The sequence below is a fragment of the Gadus macrocephalus genome, chromosome 9 (assembly GCF_031168955.1).
Source record: "Gadus macrocephalus chromosome 9, ASM3116895v1".
NCBI classification, from domain to species: Eukaryota; Metazoa; Chordata; class Actinopteri; order Gadiformes; family Gadidae; genus Gadus; species Gadus macrocephalus.
The window spans coordinates 115,515-135,368 of NC_082390.1; the positions used below are offsets into that span (position 1 = coordinate 115,515).

A 19,854-nucleotide genomic window follows, 5' to 3' on the forward strand; every position below is an offset into this window, starting at 1 on the left:
ATTTCTTGGCCAACAAAATTTTACTTATGCAGGACATAATAAACATAGAACAAAAAAATAAATGTGTTTTAAATATCTTTATTATTTTTGCGCTTGTCGTTTTAACCAATGATATGGTATCAACCATGCATACATATTAATATTGAGATTGTCTAGGGGGTCGGAAATATGACATCAAAAACAGGAAGAATGTAAAACATTCAAAGGTTTGACTGGCCAGAGCAGTTTCGTTTTCCACGTTATGAAGAATTCCCCCTTGCATCACTACGACGAGTTGATGTCACTTTCCGTGAAGGAGATGGATATAAAGAGACCCCGATGGTTCATCCTTCACAATCCACCTGTCTCTGCTGAGTCCTGAACCTCCTAGTCCTCTCGCTTTGCCTGGAAGACCAAGACAGCATCAGTGACCATTGTGAAGCCACAAGAGAAGAGATGAAAGCCACCATGTTCAGCCTCATCAAAGTCCTGCTGCTCCTGAGCCTGCTGGCATCGCTCTCCAGCGCCCAGAGTGAGTACATTACGCTGGTAGGATTAAGTGTTTCCATGTGAAACAGTTAATCATTTTGAATGGTGTGTGTGTGTGTGTGTGTGTGTGTGTGTGTGTGTGTGTGTGTGTGTGTGTGTGTGTGTGTGTGTGTGTGTGTGTGTGTGTGTGTGTGTGTGTGTGTGTGTGTGTGTGTGTGTGTGTGTGTTTGCAAAACGCAAAATATATCTCCCAAATTGTGCCTCCTTTCTTCACGGGTCATGAGTTGTATACATTGTTTAAAAGTGGCTCTCTTTCTTCACGGGTCATGAGTTGTATACATTGTTTTAAAGTGGCTCTCTTTCTTCACGGGTCATGAGTTGTATACATTGTTTTAAAGTGGCTCTCTTTCTTCACGGGTCATGAGTTGTATACATTGTTTTAAAGTGGCTCTCTTTCTTCCTCTTTTCTCTCTCACTGTTTCTAGGACCTCAGACGAGCCGTTGTCTCTGTTCAGGCTTCCAAAGATATAGCGGAGATGCACAAACATTCGACATCCACAATCCATCCGCTTTCTGTGACAAAATGGAGATTGTGTAAGAATTCTACACTTGTTTTCTGTTAATCCTATTAATACTGAGTTTTAGGGACAATAATACACATGTTGTCCATGGCATATAGATTGTAACTTGGAATCAATAAATATACACACAGGTTACTAACAACTAAAAGCTGTTAGTAACCTGTGTGTGTAAAGCATGCTGCTTTCATTTTGAATTAACCATTATTCTATCCATCATTGTCCTCCATCTTTGGATGTATAATGGTAATAATAATGGATGGTTGAAAATAGCAAAAAAAAAAAATGCTAACAATAATGACTTGATATAATGACTCAAAAACGAATTGTCCCTCCTCTCCAACAGTGTGACTAAGAAGGATGGTGGGAAGTTCTGTGTGATTCCCAACTCCAAAAAAGGTCGCTACCTGTAAGTCTACGTTACAGCCTCCAATATGTCGATAACAATATACAATACATCATAATATCTAAAATAAATAATGCTTGAGTTATTAACTATCTGCAAGAAATGCAACATGGCATTTCAACCCAGACAGTAACAGACTTATTCATGTTAAATGTGTTTCAATGATCTCATCTCTTTTTTTCTCCTCTTTTGTTTCATTTTGTTGTTCTACAGTCAAAAGAAGAAGGCTACAACTCAAGCTCTACAACCACCTCTGAATGAGGAATAGGCTACAACTCAAGCTCAACACCCCCTCTGAATGAGGAATAGGCTACAACTCCTAGGTATACAACCACCTCTGAATGAGGAATAGGCTACAACTCCTAGGTATACAACAGAGGTTTAATCTGCAACCACACCACTGAAGGATACAATGTCAAAGCACAAGGGTTACTTCTTTTTTTTTTTAATAGTAATAATAATAATATTATTATTATTAAACAATAATATTTGTGTAGCACATTACAAAGATTACAAAGTGAACAGAACAGAATAAAACATTATTAATTATGTAATTTAGGGCATTTAGCAGACGCTTTTATCCAAAGCGACTTACAATAAGTACATTTGTCATAAGAAGTGCATCAATATATCGCTGTCGGTACAGAAAGGATGTTTATAGAACCAAGTACAAGTACAACAATGGCTAGGCTAACCAATTCCCCGTGTTACAGCCATGATAGCAGCTACTGCAGTGATAGCAGCTGTATTATACTTATGTATTATATACTTATGTATTATACTTAAGCTATTTTGTTCTATGATGTCTTAGGCCAAGTCTACTCCATGTCTTTTTTTTATATTGTGCATTGTGTGTATATAACGTGTTGTACTATAGTCCTTCTTTGATCTCTAATGTATAATACAATTATTAATGCATAACTTCTGTCTGTGTTTACTTCTGTGATGCCAGTGTTATTGCCTCCAGGAAATCACTTCAGTTTTCCTTGCGCCATTAGGTGGTTACTTACGGTGGTACATTCTGCTGTAAAGCACGGTACAAAGAAAGTATAATAACAACAAGCCAAAACTATCTGCTCACATAAGTACCATGCATATTAATATTAAGGGCAGATGGTGTCGTAGTGCTGGACTGTCCACTCATGCAGCTCTGGTAGCGTATCTCACGATTGGAGGCTCATAGGCTGTCAAACTATTCACACAATAACCACCTCCAGACACGCACATCTCTGGAACACAAACAAGCACACACACACACACAAACAAATGAAGGCATTCGCATGCGTATGCTTCTTCACCAGTACCTAAGGCCATTTAAAAATATATATAATAATATAATAAAATCTTTTCGATATTAATTGGTATATATACTGGTGACTATGGACTGCATTAGTTCAATTCAATGTAGAAGTGATATAATGATTCTAGTCACTAATGGTACTTAGTTATTTAGAAAGAAACATCGGGATTCCAGTGACATCTCAAAATAAAGCAGACTAGTCCTTCTGTAAAGATAATAAACAGTTTCTAAGCATAACCAGACTGTTTACCACCTTACCATCCTATCCCCAGTCAGATCCATCCATCCATCCATCCATCCATGCATCCATCCATCCATATACGTAACTGTGTAGCAACTGCAGCTGCTATCATGGCTGTAACACGGGGAATTGATTAGCGATTGTGGTACTTGCACTTGGTTCTATGAACATCCTTTCTGTACCGACAGCGATATATTGATGCACTTCTTATGACAAATGTACTTATTGTAAGTCGCTTTGGATAAAAGCGTCTGCTAAATGCCCTAAATGTAAATGTAAAAATGATAATAGATGTTCTCATGATGTTCATTGTGGGCACTGTTATGGGGAATGGAATGAGCTGCCCCTTTTTTTCATCCCGCCCATTACACTTCTGTGATGAAGGAAGGCCTATTACATTTCAAAAGAGCATATTAATGGGCAAATCGCTAAAAAGCACTGCTGTTTATTATTTGTAATACAATTGAAAAAAAAAATAAAAAAAAATAAAAAAAATGAATAGAATGCAAAACATTAATGGAAAAACAATTTTGGTTCAATTTTTCTAAAACTAATAAACTCTGCATGACATACACAAACAGCACCTCTAAGTCAGGTCTAAAATATTCTTGTTGAGACGGTTAAATCAGAACTGTAAGGTACAAATGTGATGCGTTTTCATATTCGGTACATCATCAGCAGCCATGGCATGTGCTAAGTCTTAACTAACGGTCAATGACCCAGAATGCACTTCTATACAGAAACAAAAACAAAACAACCGATCACATCGGTGTACAATAATGTTGGATACAAAAATAGGTCGTAAAACACATAATATAGGGGTACATTATTAACAAATTAGATAACATTATGAGAACACATAATTTAACAAATGGTCATTTAAAAGATTGGCCTCTATAATTACAAAAGGTCATGTTGTTAAAAAGATTGAGTAGGAACAGAGAGAACGTTGTTGCTCTCAGGACAGGTCTGTTGACGTACAGGTGAGGCCATGTTCACCTTTAACCGGAAGCACTCCTTCCTAAACAGGAGAGAAAGGGAGACGATGGCAGCAGGTTCACCTCTGTAATCGTGGGTCGATTGACTCCTAATAATGTTCTTAAGGGTTATCATGGTGAGAATTATCTTAGGCATCACAGAATGACGTTCCTTCCTTCAAGCCCGTTTAATGGAGGAGTCTATTCTTCTAGTCTATTCTTTATTCTTATTCTCACCCAGCCTCCGTGCTGCTGCACCCAGTCGGAGTGGTTCTGGCGGAGGAAGCGACTGCCGAAGCTCAGCGCTCTCCTCTTGGGGATCTGGTCGATGGTCGACAGCCTGTCCGTCACCTCAAAGACCCAGGCGATCTGCTCCTTCCGCAGCCTCGCTTCAGAGGCCGGGGGGGCCCCCTGCAGTGCGGCCATCAACCTCTGAAACAGGGAGTAGCTGAAGGCTCCCTGGAGCAGCTGCTGCAGCTCCTCGTTCTGCTGGATCTGCAGCCGGACAGAGAGAGCAGAGGAGCGGTGAGAAGAGAAGGAGAGGCCACGAGGTGAGGAGAAGGGAGAAGGGCTTTCTGATTAACATCATGTCATTCCATTTTGTTTGTGTGAGTTGTTTGTGTGTCGATTCTTGATTTGTATTACTGCTGGCTGTGCAGCAAATGTTAAGCTTGCTGGTAGTTCTACCAGGAGGACTCAAATCACGCGCGGCTGGCCGCCAATCACCAGCTACCAATCACCTGCCTACACCTGCTCTATAAAGAGTAGTCTAACATATGTCTTTGCTGCTCAGGTCTTCGTTCAACGCATGCTGCTGCTTTACTGTGCTTCTGATTATCTCGCATATCTCGTCGCTTAGTTGCTACGTCGGTTAATACACACCAAGAGGTCATAACTTCGGATTCGTGCTGGTCGGCCTACTACTTCTGGTCCCGGCAAGCGAGCGCAGAAAGCCGTTCTTTTCGGTCCCCGGTATCCTCAACAACACCACCAACAAGTTCCCAACACGGACATCCGCCCGGTTCTACAAACCCTCGCCGAGTTGGTGCAAAGCATTGGCGCCAGGATGGACGCCGTCGAAACGCCATGCGGAACTCCCGGACGGGTCCAGGCCCCAACCCGCTGTCGTCGGTCGCCACGGCGCCTTTCTACTTCCAGCAACCATCAGGCTCGGCTTCCTCCGCCTTCACAGGCTACGCACCTTGCACGTGCCCTGCTACCATGGCTACTGCAGTCCCCGCGTTAGCCCCCGCAGCGTATTTTCTCTCACAGCTCTACCAGTCCAGCTTCAGGATGCGGCTCCCTCGGTTGGGTTAGGGGGTTTCTTCCAAGGGCAATGGTTTGCTGAGGGATGGCCAGTCGAAGCTGGTACGTTCGCCCTCGGGTCAGAGTCGTCTGCGCTGTTCGAGCTTTACCCTATCGCAGCAGCTAGCGTTCTGTGGGGCAAAGCATGGCGGTGTTAACGTCTAACCATGTTTTGCGATAACAAAGCAGCGTCAAAACGGCTGGGAAGGTGGTCTTCCACAGCATACGGATTTTACATCCGGTTGAATTCGTAGAGTTCGTTGCACACGTCGGTGTGGTACAACACAGAACTCTACGTTCGCAATCAAAGGTTCATAATTATCTTTATACCGTGCACTGTTTGGTTAACTCCTTGTGTCTGAGGTTTTTCCCTTCACTTTAACATGAATGAAGTTGATGGGTTTTAGGCACTGTGGTAACTGATTATTACTAACGTTTTTATTGACGAAGGGCCTTTTAGATTGGTTCAGCTGCTGCTCACTAACTCTCAATGCGATTCACATATCGTTCAATTTATTCAAAAGATCCAAAGACAAAGAACAGGTACATTATGGTATCATTTTATATGATTATTTATAGTCTTATTGTTAATAGCTTCAGTCGCGTTGGTATTTAATTTTTCATTTGCTCGTTTAGCTACGTATGACAGTTAACAATGTTGGTGTAGGCCTATTACAATTATTTACGCGTGTAGGCCACTCCAACTCGCTCGATATTTCAAAAAGATTAGTGTGCTCTCTCAGAGCTGGGAGATTTCATCCTTATTTTAACATATTACTCGAGACGGTGTTTTCTCACAGTTCTACGGGTTCATGCGTTCTCGGGTTCATGCATTCATGCGTCCACGTCTCCTACTCAGACTTTTCCCCTACACGGGGTATTTCATTTTTAATTTGCTTGTTTAGCCATGTATGTCAGTTAACAATTTTGGTGTATTACAATTATTTATGTGTGTTGGCCACTCCAACTCACTCGATATTTTGAATAGATTAGTGTGCTCTCTCTGGGAGTTTTCATCCTTATTTTAACATATTACTCGAGTCAGTGTTTCTCACAGCATTCTACGGCTTCATGTGTTCTACGGCTTCATGTGTTCTACGGCTTCATGTGTTCTACGGGTTCATGTGTTCTACGGGTTAATGTGTTCTACGGCTTCATGTGTTCTACGGCTTCATGTGTTCTACGGGTTCATGTGTTCTACGGGTTCATGTGTTCTACGGGTTCATGCGTTTTACGGGTTCATGCGTTTTACGGGTTTATGCGTTCGCGGGTTTATGCGTTGGGTTTATGCGTACACGTCTCCTACTCAGACTTTTTCCCCTACACGGGGCCTGACTTTCGCTGATGTCACCTTCTCTGCAAGGCATTTTTCATCTAAAAGCGATAGCCTAGGAGCAGCTGTTACTATTATCATTTCAAGAATCAACAACTCTGTCCTTACGCTTCCATGTTCCTTTATCTCAAGCTTCGGCAACGCACGTCCCCGAATCACCTGTTTATTTGCGGCCTGCCAATGACTAAAGGGTGGTTCAGAGTCAATCTCGCGACGGTGGTAGAAGGGTGCGGCCCACCATCTCCCCCCCTACATTGGCCACTCCTTCCGGATTGGAGCGGCAACCACAGCCGCTGAACAAGGGTTGCCGGTCGCGTCTATCAAACGGCTGGGAAGGCGGTCTTCCACAGCTTACGAATCCTACATCCGGTCGAATTCATGGTTCTTCCTTCAAGCGCACACGATGCTCTAATGTCGGTTAAGGCAGGTTTATCACGTTTGCTACTACAGCTGTTTTTGGCGGCCTGTTTCCATTCTAGTTTAGTCTTTGGGTCAAGGTGTCACTTTTGTTTTTATTAGTTTAGACACGTTCATACTCTTTCTAGTGATATGTGATAAGTATTTTAAGGAGCTGCATTTTCCCTCACATTGCCACAAGGGGAGCAAGACCTTATTGAAGGCTGCTCCACCACAGAAGGAGCCGAAGCCTTTACGTCACCCCGGCCACGCCCACTAGGCCACGCCCACTTGACGTCCTCTCTAGCGGATGGTTTCGAACTCGAGAGCCCAGAGAGCCAGAGGCCAGAGAGCCACCCCGGGCTTAGGCCCGGGGTGGCTCGAAGTAGATCGGTGGGTCGAAGTAGATCACGGTATTTTCCTCTCACACGCGTTAGATACAATTCCCTCCGTTAAGCTTCAGTTACCATACCGAAACATGCCGACTTTATAATAAATGAAGTCAGTTAAAAGCATCCCGGGATTGGACAACTTTCTTCAAGAATATGCAACATATTGAAATTCCGTTTAGGTATTATCAAAGATACAAGTGCGTAGATTTGTTAAATAAGGTAAACGGTCGAAAATTGATGTTGTTATGTCTTAAACAGTTGAAGTTCCGTTTGGACAAAACGTTATTAGTTTATCACCTAGTTTAGGTCAACGGAAATTAAGACATTTTAGCAGTCTTACTTTGTAAAACACTTTCAGTCTCGTTTGTATTCGCCAACAACATCGCACTACGCATTTAATCATAGTTATTGTCATATGACCAGCATTGTTTTCCTCACGCGATAAAGGTTTGTCGATGACGACATTTAGTCATAATTTTCGGTGTCAAAAGCAACACTATTTGCAACTACTGGTGGTGGTGGTTATCAGGTACTAAACTCATAAAGCAAAATTCGGCTACATAACTCAAGGTTAACCTGCAGGAACCCCGGCAAGTTCGACCACGTCGGTGGATCATCTAGTAAACACTCTTTGAGTTTGGTGTCACGTTGGTGGTATATCATGTAAAAAATAAAACTCGGTTCGCTGCGGCGACCCCGGTGAGTGCGTTGACCAAAGCGCAGCGGTAACAACTCGGGCACTCGTGACTATGACCACGTCGGCGGCACGTTATCTATTACTCATGGTTGACTGCAGTAACCCCGGTGAGTGCGTTGACCACGTCAACGCACAACTGGGGCACAACTCAGGCACTAGTCGTGAGTTCGTTGCACACGTCTGTGCGGTACAACACAGAACTCGACGTCCTACATCCGGTCAAATTCAAGGTTCTTTCTTCAAGCGCACACGATGCTCTCTAACGTCGGTTAAGACAGGTTTTACACGTTTTCAACCATAGCTGTTTTGGTGGCCTGTTTCCTTTCTAGTGTTGGTCTAGTCTTGTGTCAAGCTGTCATTTTAGTTTTTATTAGTTTTAGTTACATTCATACTCTTTCCAGTGTTATCGTATTTCCATTTAGATATTATCGAAGTTACAAGTGCGTAGTTTTGTTAAATAAGGTAAATGGTTGAAAATTGATGTTATGTCTGGAACAGTTGAAGTTCCAGTCGAACAAAATAACGTTATAAGTCTTTATCGCCGAGTTTAGGTCAACGAAAATGAAGAGACATTTTAGTAGTCTTATTTTCGTAAAACACTTTTTAGTCTTGGTTTATTCGCCAACTATATTGTACTATGCATTTAATCACTGCTATTGTCACATGCCCAGCATCCACGTTGCGTCCAGTCTCGTTTTTCTCACGCGATAAAGGTTTGTTGATGACGACTTAAAGTCATAATTTTCATTGCCAAAAGCAACACTATTTGCAACTACCGGCGGTGGTGGTTATCGGGTACTAAATTCATAAAGCAAAATTCGGTTTCATAACTCAGGTTAACCTGCAGCAACCCCGGCGAGTGTGACCACGTCGGTGGATCATCTAGAAAACACTCTTGAGTTCGCTGTCACGTCAGTGGCGTAAATAGGAAAATAAAACTCAAGGTTGCAGCGGCAACCCCGGTGAGTGCGTTGACCACGTCGGTGGTAACAACTCGGGCACTCGTGAGTATGACCACGTCGGTGGCACGTTATCTAATACTCATGGTTTGACTGCAGTAACCCCGGTGAGTGCGTTGCTCACGTCGGTGGGAACAACTCAAGCACTCGTGAGTTCGTTGCGCACGTCGGTGCGGTACAACTCAGAACTCTAGTTCGTTGCAGCAACCCCGGTGAGTGCGTTGCCCACGTCGGTGGGAACAACTCAAGCACTCGTGAGTTCGTTGCGCACGTCGGTGCGGTACAACACAGAACTCCACGTTCGCTGCAGCAACCCTGGTAGTGCGTTGACCACGTCGGTGGGCACAACTCGGGCACATGCAAATTTAATTACCACGTCGGTGGCATAATATCAAACACTCAAGTGCAGGGCACTCGGAGTTCATTGAACACGTCGGTGTTCAACACGGAAGTACACAATATTTGCTGCAGCAACACCGGTGAGTGCGTGACCACGTCGGTGGCACATCAAGGGCACTCGTGATTTCGTTGACCACGTCGGTGTTCAACATAGAAGTTCACAATACTTGCTGCAACAACACCGGTGAGTGCGCGACCACGTCGGTGGCACATCAAGGGCACTCGTGAGTTCGTTGACCACGTCGGTGGTTCAACGCGAAAGCACTCAGGTCACGCAGCGACCCCGGAGAGTGAATCGACCACGGCAGTTGGTACAGCACGAAAGCACTCGTGGCTCGCTGCGTAACAGCTGCAGAGTGCTCTAAATTTTAATTGATCTCGTTTCATTTCATGTCAACTGCTTTTACGTGATTCATCGATCTCGCTGACGGTTTTAAGCTTATCGTTTTACGGTATGTATGATTGACTCTTAATATGTCGTATATTGGGTATGCCTTTTATCTTCCAGAAGCAGTATAGATCCTTGTCCACTTCTTCTACGCAGGTATGTATGGTCTCATTACCCCCTTTCGCTATTCTATTTTTGGGGTCGGCTCCGCCCCTGCCAGTCCCGGCAGGACATGCCGAGTTATCACCTATTTCCGGCGTAGGCCTACGTCCTCTCTTTTGGGGAAGGCTCCGCCCCTGCTAGTCCTGGCAGGATACGCCGAGTCCGCACGTCACCCTGGATCAGTGACGGGGCTCATGCCAAAGATTTACCATGCAAAATATTCCCATGTCGTTATTTAAATAAATCCTGTTCATACTTATCAGTGATCGAGTCTTTATGGGAAAAATGTTAAGCTTGCTGGTAGTTCTACCAGGAGGACTCAAATCACGCGCGGCTGGCCACCAATCACCAGCTACCAATCACCTGCCTACACCTGCTCTATAAAGAGTAGTCTAACATATGTCTGTGCTGCTCAGGTCTTCGTTCAACGCACCTCCATCCACCCCACCACCACCAGGTCGGCCTCAGTCTACTTGTCCAGGGGAAGGCTCCGCCCCTGCTAGTCCTGGCAGGATACGCCGAGTCCGCACGTCACCCTGGATCAGTGACGGGGCTCATGCCAAAGATTTACCATGCAAAATATTCCCATGTCGTTATTTAAATAAATCCTGTTCATACTTATCAGTGATCGAGTCTTTATGGGAGAAATGGCCCCTCTGGGATAATAAAGGTAACCTAACCTTACATGTGAGAACAGACAATTTGCACAAACATATACATATAAAAAACACACTCACCTTCTGATTCATGTCGTCTCCTTCTTTTTTCAACAACACCACGAGTTTCTCCACCAAATCTGCAAGACAAAGAAATGTTGTTGATATAAAGCTTTATAATATATATAGTCTTTATATCATTTTATATTTTTTATTATTTTAATCAGTTTTTATATAAAACAATAGTTGTACATATATCGATTCAAGTGTATTTCCCGAATTGATTTGACAAATTGTATAAAGTGGATCAATGACTGTTGATAAACATAGATATACCGTAGCTGTCAGTAGGGAGTTCTAACATTCAGATCACTAGAAGAACTAGGGGGACTTTGACAGAAAGTGCTGTTTGTAGTTTAGTTCAGGCTGTCCTGAACTTTAATGACCTTGAATTAACTGTGCTGTTTACAGGAACACTTTGGGATTTTTCAACCTGGACCCTGTTATCCAATAATTGTGGGTGTAAGGGACTAATGCAGACAACGTTCTTAGAGATTGGTTCAGTGTTGAGAGAGAATGATGGAGCCGTAATCTTAAAAGGGCTGCAAGGTTAAAGTCCTCTAAACGTGCTTGTTTTTGCCACTGACTGGCTCAGATTATATTATATCATTATGGAAAGGACCCCTACCATCCTGCGTCGTGGGATAATTCCCTAATGTCACGACCATCTCAACTCTCCTTCACCCAAATCTTTTCGATAACGCTAACGTACGCTTTTCCTGGTCCAGGAAACAAGCTCTCTACTCTCCAGCTCTCCCCCATGGTTCCACTGTTCTCTTCATGCAACTCCACTCACACCTCAGTGAGTCCTAGTTGCAGTCCTTAGGACTGCAAGCGGATCATGGTGGGTATAGTCATTACTACTAGATGCCTCAGTCTTTGTTCTGCAGCATTTTTTTTTTACTCCCATCACCCACCCACGTACATCCAAACACAGAGAGAGAGAGAGACAGACAGACAGACAGACACACAGACACACACACACACACACACACACACACACACACACACACACACAAAGACACAGACAGTGGTTTAATAGAAAATGCCGTTTATGTGTGAATTTGTTCCCCCTTTAGGCTATTTGGTGAATTGCGCTTATGAGGAATTACTCACTGACCTAATGCAATGAGATATCGAAACCAAACAATTTTTTTTAAGATGTGTACCGGTATATCAAAACTGGAATTTAAGGTATCCACAGATACACCACAAATACCTAACTATCTGTCAGGATCCTTTCCATAATCTGAGTCAGTGGCAAAAGTGAGTACTTTTAGGGGACATGTGTTGGCGGATGGTATTGGCTCGAAGATTACATTGCAGCTCATTTTCATGGATTACGGCTGCAGCGTTGTGGAACCAATCTCAAAAAATATTAAATCCAGGTTAAAAATCCTAAATATAAATAAAGTTGTCCTTTAACTGTGTGAGACATCATTAAGATGCGCGCACACACACACACACACACACACACACACACACACACACACACACACACACACACACACACAGAGACCTTGTTGGGGCTCTGAACTAGAGTCATCAACAGTCAGATCACCTTCTGCAATCGGCACTGAGTCTGCAAACACATCAACATATTCAGCACATCATGATTTCCTGCTAGCATCTAATCTTTCCATGCATATGTTCAATATATATCGATTTTACAATGGGGCCGATGATTGAGTGGGGATTGACACTGTGATACTTTTGGTATGAAACACGACTGGGATGAACCGGTTAATCAAGCTGGTGTTCCAGAACAGAGGTTCTCAACAACTATGTTGGTGGACTACGATCGGCATCAATGGTCAACATTTAGGACACATCTTATGGTAACACAAATAGTGTGGTAGAATGGAGAAAAAAATATCACATTTGGAAGGAAGCCTTCAACGTCTGCAATGAAAAACATGGATTTTGGCGACGCAATTGAAAGGGGGGGATTTCCCTCGGCCTTTGTACTTATCCAGCGCGTCTATCTGCAAATTCCTTCTCGCACACGCAGGCACGCACGCACGCGCACACACACACACACACACACACACACACACACACACACACACACACACACACTTTTAAGGCCTACCTGATGAAATTGATGATCGTTTCAAGCCTGTGCCTTTTGAATGCCAGCCAGATGCTATGTATTTGTTTGCCTACGCCAACGCCAGAACGACGTAACCTGAGCTTCTCCTGCCGAGCGCAGTATTCAGTATTCTTCAAGCAGCAGAAACTCGTCACTCTCCTCCTCTTCCTCCATGTCATCTCTGCTTGCATCCATAATCTTCATATTGCAAGGTTATAAGGGAAATAGTTTAATAGAAGAGAATACAATACGCATGTAAAAGGCATGAGAGGGCCGGTGAAACGGCCAAAATCTTTGCCCACCTTAAAAAATTAAGAACAGAAATAGCATTTTTACAAGAACCGCATTTGGTAGCATCAGACCATATGAAACTTAAAAAACAATGGGTAGGACAACTTTACCATTCACAATTCAATACCAAGGCAAAAAGAACAGCGATATTAATACACAAAAATGTACAGTTTACTCTTACTGAGTCCATAGCAGACCCACAGGCCCGTTTGGTCATAGTGACTGGCTCCCTCTTTAATATTCTAGACACAGTTTGCTTGTATATACCGTCCTAATTGGGATGATGCCAGTTTTACATCTAGGTTGATCTGTTTTACCTAACATGAACTCTCAACGTCTGATCTTCGGCGGTGACATAGACTGTGTTATGGAACCGACCTTGGACTGATCTAGCTCCAAATCTGTGTCTCCATCCAAGATGGCTCATGCCCTGTCTACATTTATTGATGAGGCAGGCTGTATAGACCCTTTGAGTTTTCTTTTTCCACGTAATAAAGAGCTCTCATTATTTTCACATGTACACCAATCATATTCAAGAATTTATTATTTTTTCATAGAAGAGAATAAAATACAATATACTTTATTAATCCAACTAGGGGCAATTTGTTTGAGCAGCTTGTTGTACATACAATAACAAACAAACAACAAATACACATACCCAACTACGAAGCATCTACTGTAGTAGTCGAATTGCAGAGGGGTGAACGACGTGGAATGGCGGTTAGTTCTACAAGCAGGTGAAGCGTAGCGATGCCCTGATGGAAACACAGAGAATTCTCTTGTAAGAACATGACCAGAAGAACCAAAATACCTGCTGCTTCCTGGATGATATGCCGATTGCAAGAAGAACTCAAGTCCCTTTGTTTTACTCTGGTGATCTTGGAACAGTTGTTGTCAATACTATTCAGGCTGTTTCTGTCTTTTACTGTGAGGCTGTGAAACCAGCAGATAAAAGAAAAGCTCGGGAGACGCTCAGTAAAAGGTTGATAAAAACGACAGAGGATGACGGGACTGACAGAAAGGGAATTTCGTTTTTTAGAGAAGGTGAATTTTCTGTGGCCCTCGCTTCACAATAGCCTCAGTGTGCACATCAAACTTAAGGTGATCATAGAAAATAGTACCCAGATAATTCTAAGATGTAACTATTTCCACATTTTCATTATGTATGATACACTCTTTGGCTACATTTCTGTTGCGTCTAAAATCTATAATCAGTCCCTTGTTGTTTTTTTTGGATATATTTAAGTCCAAGAATTTATCATCACACCAAGAAATACAATCAGTGAGAGCATTCCTGCGGTCTGAATCTGAGCCTTGGAGAAGGGACAGTAACGCGGTATCGTCAGAATTTTTTTTCCTCCTGACTGCTCCTGCATCCGTCAGTATACATAATAAAGAGTAAGAGCGAAAGGACCCACCCTTGTGGTGAGCCTGACATAGTAAGAGACTGAGATACTGCCATTTACAGGCACTCTCTGCACTCGGTCAGTCAAGAGGTCCAAAATTCATAATAGGAGCTGGTGGGGCAATTTAAAATCACATAGCAATCTTTCTATTAAAGGATGCGGCTGTATCGTGTTGAATGCCGATGAAAAGCCTGCAAACAAAAGCCTGACACGCGCTTGTGGCTTTTCTAAATGTTTGTATAAGTTATTGAGTATTAAAAGCTTTGCGTCCTCAACACTTCTCCCTGACTGGTAAGCAAATTTAAGTGAATCAAGTTTTTCATCCACAATTGATAAAACAAGGTTTTTCAAAAATGTATCAATAGAAAAGTATATTATGTTTCCTTACATTTTAACCTTCTTTTGTTATTTAATTGCTGGAGCAAACACTCAGTTGAAGTAGACTTATTTGTAGGCCTATTTACTCAATGAATTTGTTCAAGAATAGCAAAACTAAACTAGAAAATGCATTTCCTGCTGAAAATGCGGTAAGTGCTGTAGTACAAAGTGAGGCTGAAAATATGTTTTAATAAAGCAACATAGATTAAGACGTAAAGAGAGGTTAAATGGCTTAAACAAGCAAAGGGATTTGAACAAAGTTCCAAAGTCTAAATGGAGGAAACAATATAAACATGCACACCATTTAAAAAAATGTAAATGGTTGGAAACAAATAAAGAACGAACAACGCAAAGCATTGCTAAAAACGCAGACATGTAAAAGGGATTGAACTGAAGAAACTGAAAGGGCAGATGTATTGCAGTGCGCTGCTGAAAAACCTGGAGGCTGAAATTGAAAACTGACAGATGCTGAATTGCATTATCTGAAGAGGCAAAGGGCTGAAATAGCCTACATTGTTGCAAAAGCTGGAAGCTACTGTCAAAGCTGGAGGATAGTAGTAGTAGTGGTATGTACTAGCTGTAGTAGTAATAGTAGTAGTAGCCTAGTAGTAGGCCGAATGGTAGCAGTAGTAGTAGCTGAAGTATTAGTAGTAGTAGTAGCTGAAGTAATAGTGGTAGGCCTACTAGCTGCACAAACGATATGCCATATGAAAGGTATGGTGTTGATTGATATTTGTAGAAATAATTATAATAATCCCACCAGTTTATTTTAAAACCAGCCGAAATGTAAGACTTTCATCTGCTTTCACTCCATTCATTTTAATGAGGGAAGGGCGGCAGAAGGGAGGCGGTTACAATCGCGGCTGTTGGACCAGGAAGCGGTTGCCGCCTACGTGAACGCGCACAGATTTTGCCCTACCGCTCAGCTTTCCCCGTGTTGAAACTTTCAGCTGCTCTCACACCACCGCGCGGCAACCGCCCTGAAGCCGAAACAACCCAGTCTCACGGAAATATGTGAGAGTCACGTCTATTAATCTATTTAATCTATTCATTCATGATCTGGGACACATCATTTATTTATTTTTGTGCCAAAAGCACACATTTCTAACAATATGACAGCTTTTGGCCACCCGTTTCTACTTTCAAGGTTGATTCTGAGAAATTGTGACAATTCACGGATATAGGCCTAATTAATGCAGGTGCGCTGCCCTGTAGGCAAACCGCGACGGAAAAAAAGGTAGTTGGGCGCCGCGCCGCCCAACTAAGCTTCACGCCACTGTTATATTCCCTAGCGTCGCCGCCCCTGAAAAAGCGCTTTTTTAAAGCTGTTTCGTACATCCCGGCTTGATACAAGGTCCTGTAGTAGCAGCCTACATTATGTGGATTGTTGATGCACTAGATGAAAATTCCACAATGCAAATGGAATGAGCAATGAAAGTAGCCTAAATAAAGTGTGTAAAGTGACTAAACCGTAAACAAACTGCCCGACAGTATATAATACGACAATACGATAATACGACAGTATAATACGAGTAGCTATGAATTTATGTGACGATCATTGTAAGCACAAACAGAAGATCATGGGCATCAGGGCCACTGAAATCCTAGTTCACTAATTTGTCACATCACGCATAGACTACTGCAACGCCCTACGGACTCCCCACCAAACTCATAAACAGACTGCAGATCATTCAGAACTCAGCCGCCCGGATCATCACCCGCACCAAATCATCTGACCACATCACCCCTGTCCTCATTCAACTAAACTGGCTCCCAGTACACTACGGCTCCCGGTACCCTATACCGACTCCGTTTGTTGATCTGCTTCTTTCAAAACATATCACAACGGTGCTGCAGCGCGCCGCTTCCTATTGGTGCTAGGGGCAAAAACAAGTTACGAAGGCAAATAGTAGGCCTAAGTGTCCGAGAATGGGCGGAAGGCTCCTCCGTCTTTCCATTGTAAAAACAAGTAGGCCTATTTAAAAAGTAGAATATATTAAAAAGTATAAAATAGCCTACTTTAAAAATCGGAAAATAAGCGAGCGACTCCAAACTAAACTGAATAATTAAAAATGGGAATGGAGTCTCTAGGTGAAGATTCAGGAAGGAGATAGCTCCCAAAGTTTGTAGAGAATAAGAAAGAAGAAGAAAGAAAAAATAAGAAGAAGCTTTAAGAAGAAGAATAGTTGAGCGCTGCATGCAGCACTCACCTAAATAGCAACCACTAGGCAGAAAATAGGTTCTTCAAACAACCCACTTTTAGTTGTAGGCCTACCAGTGTCCCTGATGTCTGCAGTGCTGTAATGCTGCCGATCGATGTGAAAGGTCGTTTGAGATCGCTTCACTATTTTGACTTCCAACTTTCTCTTTCGATTGTGGAAGGAGGTGTGTTCGGTGTCGCTGCCGCGGACACCTGATCAAAACAGTTGGCGCACTTCTGCTTGCATTACGCTTTTCAAACCTATTGTTTTAATAACATTTATTTATTGTCCAAACCATAGATTATGGATACAGATTGATAACCGGAATGTATGGGCTATTGGGAATTATGTCGTGCAAACAAACATAACGAATTAATGGAATTAATTAATTAATATAAAAATAATTATTGTAGTAGGCAAATAACTCAATCATTAAACGTTGGAATAATATGTTATTTTTTATTACTATCGTTATGTTTTGATATGTTTACTCGTTCTGTTTTGGTTCTATTCGTGTTGCATCGTTGCCTTTCCCCTAGAGGGCACCCGTGTATTAGAAAATCCAAGTAGAATGTCAAGCCTAACGACGATAAATATTACAATGCAATATTACTCTTTCTCTCTCTCTCTCTACCTATCTACCTACCTACCTATCCACCTATCCGTCTCTGTGTGTGTGTGTGTGTGTGTGTGTGTGTGTGTGTGTGTGTGTGTGTGTGTGTGTGTGTGTGTGTGTGTGTGTGTGTGTGTGTGTGTGTGTGTGTGTGTGTGTGTGTGTGTGTGTGTGCGTGCATGTGTGCGTGCGTGCGTGTGTGTGTGTTCTCTGGCTGTGGACTCCTTGTGCGCCCAGAGCCAATACAAGCACTCCATTGTGACTTGATCTAGTTTGCAGAAAGACACCAAACTGGAGCAAACCGAAGGATGTGCTCCCGAGTCTTTCCCTTTCTGTTCCATATCTCACTGTCTGTCCCCGATGATGATTGTTTACAGTCCCCTTAAGGAAACCAGCGCACACCTTGGCAGCACAATGCCATGCACTGACCAAGAGAGAATCCATTCCAATCCAGCTGTGCATTCACCTTGGATCACCTGAGTGAGTGTGGGAAGCTGTGGTGTCCGACTCAGGAACGCCACATCCAGTGTAACTACAGCTGTAAACAAAGCCATCTCTCCTCTCTGCGTATCGTTAGGGTTAGGGTTGGGGTTAGCCTAACCCTAACCCTAACCCTGACCCTAACCCTAGGGCCGAAGCCATCTCTTCTCTCTGCGTATCGTTAGGGTTAGGGTTGGGGTTAGCCTAACCCTAACCCTGACCCTAACCCTAGGGCCTAAGCCATCTCTTCTCTCTGCGTATCGTTAGGGTTAGGGTTGGGGTTAGCCTAACCCTAACCCTAACCCTGACCCTAACCCTAGGGCCTAAGCCATCTCTTCTCTCTACGTATAGTTCCCGCCCAGGCAGCCAAGCCCAGTGGCATGTCGAGAAACTTCCTGCCATCCGATTCCCATCTTTCTACCTGGGGACTAAAGTACCTGCCTGAACTGTTAGCCGTCATCCCCTTCAGAGGTGACATATCGATATTCTTTTATGTTATTTTTTCTGTCTGCATGTTCTCGTAGACATTCTATGTATTCCATTCTTTGTGTTTTTTATTACTATTTACATTTGTACCTAGTAAGGAACCCATGTGCCCTTTGACATCATATCATGTTCATTCTTTCCGTTTCATATTACTATGTCTACATATGAACCTTGTATATATTCCTGGACCACTGGAGCCTCCAGCGGTCGTTGTGATGGCCGCTGCTCCGGCACTGGGTTCTAGCGTTGTCATCTTGCCCACTTCTCTATCCGATGTACCGGTGGTGGAGTGGCCCACTCAAGTGTTACTCGTACAGGTAGTACTATAGCTCCAGACAGAATGTCCTGGAAAGAGAAAGCAGCTCCGCAGCACGGCGCAGTCATCGAGTTCCTGGATGACTCATGTTGTGAAAGCGGAGGTTGGAGATGCAGCTTCCGAACGAGAGCCCTGTCCCCCCCCCTCTCCCCGGCTCCGTGCACCAGGTCAGCGCAGACTCAAGGTGCTCCTGACCGGCAACCACAGGGAGGAGGGGAGTTACACAGGGGAGGAGTTAATGAGTGGTTAAACACACACACACGGGCACACACACACACGCACACACACACACAAACACAACCCTACTCAGACATACATGCACGTAGGAATGCAAGCATGCACAAGCTCACACACACACACACAAACACACACATACACACTTATGGTATGCACGCATGCATATTCACATACACACACAAACACACACACACATACATGCATATGCACTCATACACACCTCCATACACACACACAAGCAAAATAAAATGCAGGCATGCATAGTACATAGAGCAACGTTCGTGGAGACATCCTTTAGATTGGACAACACAATACCATGGTTGCTTCTCAGCAGCAGCTGTTGAAGGCAGAACGGTCTATGGTTGAAATGGGGGCTGCACTTATACATTATGATGAAGAGTGATAGTATAGCTACCGTACACGCTACCTGTACATTGATAATTAACACTGTCAGACTTAGCTGAATCAACATAGACAGAAAGATGGATAGCTAATCAGACATACAGACAGACAGACAGATACACAGATAAACAGATAGATAGATAGACAGATATAGATAGATAGATAAATAGATGGATAAATAGATAGACAGATCGATAGATGCATAGAGAGATAGCTAGCTATATCTAACCCCTTG

General features: G+C 43.1%; 1 protein-coding gene across 5 annotated transcripts; it reads right to left on the reverse strand.

The window, feature by feature from the left end:
- Nucleotides 1-3,422: 3,422 nt before the first annotated feature.
- Nucleotides 3,423-17,237, reverse strand: si:ch211-218c6.8 (apoptosis facilitator Bcl-2-like protein 14). Of its 5 annotated transcripts, none has more exons than XR_009527150.1 (7): nucleotides 17,142-17,183; nucleotides 13,759-13,855; nucleotides 12,810-13,007; nucleotides 12,237-12,299; nucleotides 10,739-10,797; nucleotides 4,208-4,465; nucleotides 3,423-4,014 (listed from the first exon to the last, which is right to left on the reverse strand). XR_009527150.1 is itself a non-coding variant. In XM_060060050.1 (7 exons), the coding sequence occupies exons 5-7, from the start codon at nucleotides 10,748-10,750 to the stop codon at nucleotides 3,952-3,954; spliced, it is 333 nt and encodes a 110-aa protein (XP_059916033.1). In that variant the 5' UTR covers nucleotides 10,751-10,797; nucleotides 12,237-12,299; nucleotides 12,810-13,007; nucleotides 13,759-13,855; nucleotides 17,095-17,237; the 3' UTR covers nucleotides 3,423-3,951. The 5 variants fall into 5 exon arrangements, 2 of the variants coding, with proteins under 2 accessions (XP_059916033.1, XP_059916034.1); XR_009527152.1 differs by lacking the exon at nucleotides 17,142-17,183 and adding an exon at nucleotides 16,904-17,077; XR_009527151.1 differs by lacking the exon at nucleotides 17,142-17,183 and adding an exon at nucleotides 15,804-16,129.
- Nucleotides 17,238-19,854: the final 2,617 nt, after the last annotated feature.